The sequence below is a fragment of the Pteropus vampyrus genome, unplaced genomic scaffold (genome assembly GCF_000151845.1).
Source record: "Pteropus vampyrus isolate Shadow unplaced genomic scaffold, Pvam_2.0 Scaffold48, whole genome shotgun sequence".
NCBI classification, from domain to species: domain Eukaryota; kingdom Metazoa; phylum Chordata; class Mammalia; order Chiroptera; family Pteropodidae; genus Pteropus; species Pteropus vampyrus.
In genome coordinates this window covers 2,349,691-2,358,481 of record NW_011888829.1, presented here as the reverse complement: position 1 = coordinate 2,358,481, position 8,791 = coordinate 2,349,691, and the positions used below count along the sequence as shown (strand labels likewise).

Genomic DNA, 8,791 nt, shown 5'->3' with positions numbered 1-8,791 from the left:
CAGCACTACGCACTGGACAGCCAATATAGGCAGAGTTGTGGACGCCCGGGGGCCTTCTGTAAGTGCCGTCGCTGTCCGTGGTGATGAGTCTGTCCTTCTCAGCATCTCCCGGGCAGCCGTTGACCTGGTGTTTCCGGCGTGGCTTAGGAGAACGTTTTATCCGCGAGCTGCCAGGACAAAGAGGTCATCGCTGTAGGAAAGCAACCTTCCTTCCACCGGCTTGTCAACTAAACACTAAGGATTTTCTGAGCGCCTATGACATGCTAGCCGCTGTAGCAAACACCCCGCAGGATAAAAACAATGTGTAGGACACAGTCTCTGCTCCAAGGAAGCTGCCTCCCTGGGTGGACTAACAGTAACACACAAGGAACAACGGAGAATACGAGGCGACATACACTGATGTTATTGACGTAAGCAGACATTCGGAAAAGGGCAAGGTCAACGTGAGCGACTGAGTCATAGCCAGCTCCCTGCGGCCTGAGCTGGGTCCTGAAGAGCAAGCAGGATCTGCAGGTGGGGAAGGAGGTGGGAAGAGGGTGTGAGGTGGCCCCACACGCAGGGACAGAAACAGAAAGACAGATGAAGATTCAGGGGCATGAGACCACCGGCTAAGAGAGTGGCAGGTCCCTTGTGATGCTGTGTGGTGGGGAACGATGGGAATGGAGAGACAGGCCCCACCTGTCATGGGAGTACAGGTCCCATGTGGAAGCATCACAGGTTTTGAGTAGAGAAAGATGCAAATGAGAGCAGTGTTTAAGAAAATGCCTCTGCGTTTGGGGACAGGGGTCTGGGACACCAGGAGACCAAAACGGAGTGGGGCCGTGGGACAAGAAATGAGAGAGCCACCTGGTGACCAAGCGTAGGAGGTGACGATACTGGGGGTGAGGGGGCTGAGAGGTGAGGGAGGGCCCAGGGAGCCAGGGAGCAGGGCCTGAGAAGGAAAGGGTGACCAGCGTTTCCGAGTGCTGACTTCAGGGTGACATTAAATGCAGGAAAACGTTTGGAGGAGACAGAGGTGAAGGCTGGAGGGTGAGGGCGGCCGGTCCACACAGGGGGACCACTCGAGAAGGGTTGGGCCGCCCGGGCAGTCTACACCACCTTTCTGTGTAGAAACCTCTTTGGCTCATTTTCAGCGACACTGTTCCCCCCACCCCCAGCTGTGACAGCAGGGCCATCCGGCCTCTGCCCTGGGACCCCCACCTCTTCCGGGGCTCTATGAACACCGAGGGCACGCTGGCCGTGGGGTCCAGGATCTTGTCGATCTGCATCTGCGCCCGGCGGTACACGCGGTGGCGTTCCCGCGTGTCACCCGACGACAGCTCGTCCACCACCGGGAACTCGTAGTGGCCGCGGCGCTTGGCGCGCAGGCGGATCTTGTTGCGGTGATGCTCGATCTCCGACTTGTGCCGCAGCGCCGTCTGAATCTGGGGGGCGACAGGGGAGAAACATGCGAAGGGATGTGCCCCAAAGTCTCCGGGACCCGGCTCTGACAGCATTTTGAGAAGGGCTTCCTGCGACGTCCCTTGCTCGCTGGACGGCTGTCCTCTTCCCACGAGGCCCCGAAAGGTGTGACACAGACAGGCACAGTCACATGGGGTGCAGAGGAGGCGCCACCACCCACCAGCTGTAACCCCGCACTCGCCCCGCGTGTGTGAGCAGGAGGCTGTGGTATCGCCCCCGAAGTCAGGCAGGGATGACTAAACCCTGGGTGATCGGTGTCAACTTTGAAGACACTCAGGGACACCGACGACTAAACAGAATATGCCCTGAGAAAAAGAGCGAATGTTTTCTGTATCTCATAATCACTGCTTAAGGGACTTTAAGACGGATTCAAAGATGATGTCTGCACCATCCAGCAGAATACTCACTCACTGATAATTACTGATAACTGTCACCGAAACAAGGTCCCTGACATGACGCCATCCCCTCCCCCGCAAAGACAGGACCCACAGGTATGGAGGCAGGTCATCACCGGCTCCTTGGAGCCTGAGCTAGGTCTTGAAGAGCCAGGAGGAGCTGGAGAGAGGAAGGGGTGGGGAGAAGGGGTGCGGCGAGGGCGTGAGGTGCAGGGGCCAGAAACAGGGACGGTGACGACTGTTCGCCAGGCAGTGAGGTGACCGGGTCATGGGGTGACAGGTCAGCTGCACTGTGCAGTGCAGACTGGGAAGTGCTCGCTTTCATCGAGGTGCGGCCCACTGTTCTGTAAGCACCTAGCGAAAGCACTTAGAGGGGATGAAGGGAAACCAAGCTGGGAATCTGCTCGTGAGGAAAGTCAGGCCCTCAGGCCTGGGTAACACGGCCACGCTGGCTATGCCCCAGGGGACTGAAAGCCACGTACTCTTGGAGACGGAAAAGGACAGTCACTTGCGAGAGGTTCTCAGCGACTGACCAGCAGGAGAAAGCTCCTCTTACTCTCTCAGGACCTGACTAGTCTTTAAAAATTATGAGGTCTTCATAGGAAGTCCAAGACACGCTAGGAATTGGCACCAGCACCTCCGCCTAAGAAAACATTTCAATTTGGACGTGTGAGGCTCACGGGTAGGTTTAACAGTACTGGTAATGCTCTAGTTCTTAAGCTGGGTGTTGATTTCATTATTATGCTTTATTATATATATATATCACCTATAGTCATGCGTATGCATCCAATACTACATTCATAAAAGAAGTAAAAGGAAAACAGTGAAGATGCGCGCTATCGAGCTGTGAGGCCAAAGGTGAGCCCATTCTTTCTTTCGCCAGATGGAGAACCCGCTCCAGGGTATTTACACAGGGCAGGTGTAGGGGCGCACACAACGCGAGACTGACGGAGGCAGGTCGAGGCTCGGGCTGGGACACGCAGGGCTAGGGCTCCTGAGCATGGGTGAGAAGGGACATCGCTCCCCATCCTGAGCCCAAGGTACATGTCATGTGGTCAAATCCTTGGCAAGGAGCCCATGACATATGGATAGGAGAAACTCTAAAAGTCTCGATGAGGCGTCTATAAGATGACCCACTTAAAGGATCGCTTTTAAAGTGGGGATGGGAGCTCAGCTGTACCAATATCTTATTACTCCCACCTGGCAGAACCCACGACAGTAGCAGATGTCTGTTAGAGTCGGGAGACTGACAGACATAAAGCTGTGTCATGTGCAGTCCCAAATGGCATTCACTCCGTTCACTGGCCAGCCCAGGTCAAATCTCCCAAGTTCAAGTTAACTGTGGCTGGCTTTCTAGTTCCCAGTATCTTAGGAGGGAAGCAGATTCGCTCCCTCTTCCGGGATTCACTGGAATAGGGTTTTACTAGGAATTATCTAGATAATTGGAGCCAGACAGGATCTATCGGGGATCACAAAGTCTCCTACGGCCTCAAGACTACCCCAGGTTCAGGTTCACTGACTCATTCGAACTTGCAGGACTCAGCCTTTCGTCCTAGTTATTACGGCAAAAGGATACAAAGCAAAGTCGGCAAAGGGACATGGCACGTGGAGAGCAATCTGGAGGGAACCAGGCACGGGCCTCCAAGAGTCCTCTCCCGTAGGGTCACACCGGATGTGGCTAATTCTTCCAGCAGTAAGCTGTGACAACACGTGTGAAATGCTGTCTACCAGCGAAGCTCAGAGACTCACCGCCCAGGGCTTTGATTGGGGGCTGGTTACAGAGGTAGCCTCTGCCTGGCTTGTGCCAAAATTCCAGACTCCGAGAAGAAAAGCAGATATTCAGCGTACATCACACTGTTTGTACAGTGAGCCATCCTGTATGGAGATGGTGGGAATCTTTCTGGAATTCAAGTTCCTAAACACCCGCCATAGGACTTTGGAAGACAGCCGTCTCAGGTCTCATTTGCATATCTGCCAATATATCTAATAGTGTCTCTGAACAGTACGTGATCTAAAATACACCCGAGCAGAGTATTTAAAATGAAGAATGCTTGTCAGCAGCTCGTTCCTCTAACAACCTTTTCACACGAACGTTCACTCATTTTTAAGCACGGACCAAATCAGCATCTGATGTCTTTTCACTGATGTACTTTTTTTCATAAAAACAAATACCTCTTTGTTAATTTTGTTGGTTTCTGCCACTCGGTCAACCAGTACGGGGTGGTGAACTGGAGGTGCCGGGATTGGCTGCATGGCGATCAACTGGATCTTACTGGGGACCCGCCTGCTCGCCTCTGAAGAACGAGAGATCCTGTCCACGTGCTCAAAGATGGAGGCTGATGAGTGCTGCTCATTCCCTGAACTGGGTGCTGGTGGCCCTGAACAGAAGCAAAAGCAAATATATATACACACACACGTATATAGAAAATCACCCTAAATATCTATACATATAAAATCATCCTAAATATATACTTTTAAGTATGTATGTCGTCCCTAATACATATTGTATATACATAAAGTCATCCTAAAGAAACAGCAAAGAATCAAAATTACAGATTAATCCTTACAAAACCCTTGGGTGGGCCCCTGACCAAAAATCACACATCCCCACTCTGTGGCAGAGGACTTGAAATGTCACCGTTTGAGCTTAAATGTCTGGGTTCAACATCATCTCCTTCGGCCTTATTAAAGATGACCAATACCGCTAGAAAAGATACGGCAATTGCTCTGAGACTTTGTGCCCAAAATTGTCATTTTGTCTTCAAAAGAGGTTTCCAGGTCTTCAGTAAGAAAAAGTCAAGGGAGGGAGGAAGCCGAAATTGCTCCATCCATAGCAATTTACAGAATTTTTAGGAAAATGATCACGGCGGCCCCGAACATCCACTCTCATCTTGGAGAGGTCATTTAGCTGCCGAGGCAGGTGTACAATAAAGACAGGGGGACTGCGGGCATGCAGGCACGTGCGGCCCAACTCCGGCTCTCAGTCCCAACGCGGGAAGATTAAGTTGTAGAGGCACGAGAAGAAAATGCTGCCACCTGGAGAGAATGCATTCCCGCTTTAAAAAAAAGATGGAGCGTACACTGAAAGATGGTTTTAAAGGGGTACATTTACGGCATGCGTATTTTACCAAAATGGATTTTTTTTTAAGTCATCAGAACTGCAAAAAGGAAAAAAAAAAAAAGTTTAATAAGCAGAAACAAGATAGAAAAGCAACTTCAAAATGTTCATAGAGACTACATCTTGGTAGAAAGGTGATTTTTTTTTTCCGATTTCTCATATTTTCTGTAATGAGGATTTTCTCTAAGGAGTACTACTTTTATGGTAGAAATAAGCCTAATGAACTTTAATTTTTAAAAGGCAGAAACAGAGAGATGACAGAGAGATGAAGACGGGCTGAACAGAGGAAACAGCTCTACAGAGCTAGTCAGATGCACTGAGCTCCCTGACGTCCTCCCTCTGGTTGGTCACAGGCACCTCGGGGCCTAGAGGAGGAGTGAGAGCATGCCGAAGCCGATTTCAGACAAAAGCCTGAGGTTTGCAACCTTGAGCACAAGTGAAAAGCATGCAGGTGTCTCCCCGGTGTAAAAAACGATCTGAGCAAAGCAGTAAGAAATAGCCGACATCTGACGTAAGGAACACACACGGGCACTGTGCAAGTCCTTCTATTTCCTTTCCATTTGAATTCTAATCCCTCGTTGTCCCACGAGATGAGCAATGATATCACTCTGAATGAACATGGCCTTTCTTAGCAAGGAGGCAGTTTCATGAATTCTGGCTACTCTCAGGCTTTCTTCCCTGCCCTGGGCCTGGAGGGAGACTAGGGAGACGATTTGTGTGTGCAGCGCAAGCACAGCCAAGCACCACCATCCATCCGATGGCAGCTACTCGAATTGCAGGCACAAGGCCTAAAAGGAGATCATTAGATTCACCAGATAGGCCGGCCCTGCTAACCCAGACTTAAAAAAGTGACAGCAAATGTCACAAAGGATAGCCCATTAAGCTACTGATACCTTAAGGTGAAATCGCTTTCCTCCAGGATGGTAAAAAGACCAGCATGGCAGAGAGCTCCAAGTGGCTGGAGTGCAAAGGAGGCAAAGGAAGCCGCCCTCGAACCCCATCCCACCCCACGCTGTCTGCCTGCCTGGGTACCACAGAAATGCAGGCCTGCGATCGGCTCCTGTCCACATCCCATCCCAACCCCCCGCTGTGGCCATGGAGCCTTGCTTTATAATCCAACTGCAGCTGGAGAAGGCAGGGGTACACAGCAAACCCTCCAACTTATATAATACCCAGAACCCAGCCGTCTAAAAGACGGAAAAGACAGGTTTGTTATTTCTCACACATACATTATAAATATACTTGATATACGTATATATAAGCACATCCCAGCTTCTTATATATAACATACATTTATGTATTTGCTATGCATTGCGCTTTTTTTTTTTTTTTAAAAAACTACCTGTATAATAATGGCCAGTGGAAAGTATGATGGATACACAGAGATGAACAACTTGTGAATCCTGCCTTAAGGAAGGGAAGGATTTTGGATTAAAACCCCTTTCTCCTCAAAAAAAAAAAAAAAAAGTGATAACAGAAATTACAGTATAGGATAATGTCAACAAAGGAAAATGACAAAGAAAAAGGCAATCTGAATTACTGAAGTGCCTGAGCAACAGAAAATTTTTAAAGAAATAGTTCATCATCTATAGGTAAATACAGTCAAACTGCATTGTTATTAATGCCTGTGACCCATGTTAATACCCAGTGAGGCAAGAGTCACGTGTCTCTCTTCTTCATCCCATCCCCACACCTAGCCCATCGCAGGCACTTAGCAGACGTGCTGAACGGATGACTGAATGACTTGTCACCTCAACTAACTTTTTAAAATTTTACCTCGAAGAGGCCTCTGGGAACCTGCCTTTGTGAAAAGAACTATAATTTAGGATCTTAATCATTTCATAAATGGATGTTCCACAATTACTTGAGAAATGCTGCTGTGATATGGAGTCAAAAGAATGGCCCTGTAATCGCATTAAAGATTTAATTCGCCTTGCAAAAATGTTTAGCACGTGTAGGAGATGTCACCTTAGTTTCTACATGACATTCTAGAATTTGGAATCTGTAGAATTCAGATTAATGAGCTACTTAAAAATTACACCCTTGGCACGCACGCAAGCTGCAAAGAACATAAAGGAGACACTCAATATTTCGGTCTTTGGAATATTTCTGATAAAAGTGATAAAGATGAGCGAGGAGACATTAGGCCCAAACGTGACAGCGGCAGCCCAGTAAGAGCCTTTGCTCAAGGAAGGTGTGTTCCTCCCTACCTCATCTCACTCCGCCACTTTGCTGAGAGGAACTGGTGGTAACGATGTAACTTATTCTAAAACTGCGATGACTGGGAACACTGTGGCATTTGAGTAAATCATCCTGTAAGGGACCATGGGTGGCCGTAAAGGAATATACATCATGGTCTAGGCACCTTCCAAAAGAGCTCGAAGGGAATGAAGTTCAACCTCGAGGTGACCGAAACCAGGATTACGGTCCTTTCTCTGCTTCCGTCGCGAGGTGGGCCCTGAAAATGCCAGATGACTTGTGAGAGCCATGGAGAGCTTTGCCAAGAGTCTAAAGAGATGTGGCAGCCATGCCGTCGGCTACAGTGAGAGGGAGCCCCGGTCCTGGGGTAGTGAGGAGGAGGGTTCAAGTGAGCTCCTGCCTCCATTCACTGCTTGTACCAAAAAGATTTTTCTGTGAATTACAAAATACTTTTAAAAATATGATTATAAGCTCGGAACCTTTTTTACAGGGTATTTGACTAAGTTCTCTGCAAGCCATCAAGTGCCTGTATGGCAGCATTATAGCCTGAAAGAAGTAAACAAAGTTTTAAAAGTGAATTGATATTTGTAGTGAGAAAACCACCCTTCTAAAACATGAAAATAATGTATAGATTCTGGTGTCTCCTCGAATCATCACAGCGACATCTGAGCTTCTGATGCTGACGAGAAATCTAGCCCACTTTTCTCCGTCCACCATCAGTCCTAAAGTGGACATGCTTACTTCTGGAATTTCAAATATAGGTTGAGAGTGATATTTGATTTTTGTTAGCCAGGTACAATATACTGGTTATATTCCTTTGAGTAAGGGGTTAAATGCAGGAAAGAAAAGCAAGATTTTCTCAGACAAGCAATAAAAAGAAATCAAGAAACGCCAGAACTGATTCTCCGCCTCCCTCCCACCCCCCAAATATTTCCTTCCCAGGATCAAAATTAGATTTCAATCGAAACAGTGCACCTGTTGCCACAGTACTAAGTAATTTTTAAGATTCTGTGAAATTGGATCCAAAGAAAAAAACTCTTCCCTTAATCTAAGGGGTTATTTCTTTAAGATCAAAAATAATGCAATTGGAAGGAGCTGGAAAGAATTTCAGAACTCATGTAGCTGAGTCCCATAGGAGTCCCGAAGGCCGACGGAGTTACTTGCAAGGTCACAAGCATGACAGTGATAGAACAAGCCCTCTGGCTTCTGTCCAGAATCTGTTCCTTTACAGAATACCATTCACTCTGCACTGCACGTTCATACAGAGAAACTTGTGATGAAAAATTTAAGTATGAGCATTATTTTTAAAAATATCCTGAGGCACCCTTTTTTTTTTTTTTTTTGCATTACTAAAACAGGATCCCGAAACATAAAGCTCCAGCAAATACACTAGCACATTTATTTAATAGAATCTATTAAACTAAAACCAAGCTACCTTATTATCACGCCAAAAAAAAAATTACTCCTAAGTCTAGTAAGAGCTGTAGGCTTTGTTTTATTACAGGGCATGAGTTTCATGCTAATAGCCTTTAGAATGGGAATGACCCATTCAGACCTGGCCTAAGAAGCTACAGCATCTGGCTGCAAATAGAAATGTGCTAAACCGCCTGATCACACT

General features: G+C 47.7%; 1 protein-coding gene across 1 annotated transcript in view; it reads right to left on the bottom strand.

The window, feature by feature from the left end:
* KIAA1549 (KIAA1549 ortholog) overlaps nt 1–8,791 on the bottom strand; it is a 129,542-nt gene that overhangs the window by 27,632 nt on the left and 93,119 nt on the right. The window contains exons 17-19 of the mRNA XM_011359561.2: nt 4,029–4,234; nt 1,201–1,424; nt 14–167 (exon numbers count right to left, since the gene is read on the bottom strand). Of these exons, the coding sequence (XP_011357863.2) occupies nt 14–167; nt 1,201–1,424; nt 4,029–4,234 (584 nt within the window). The remainder of the gene's footprint in view (nt 1–13; nt 168–1,200; nt 1,425–4,028; nt 4,235–8,791) is intronic.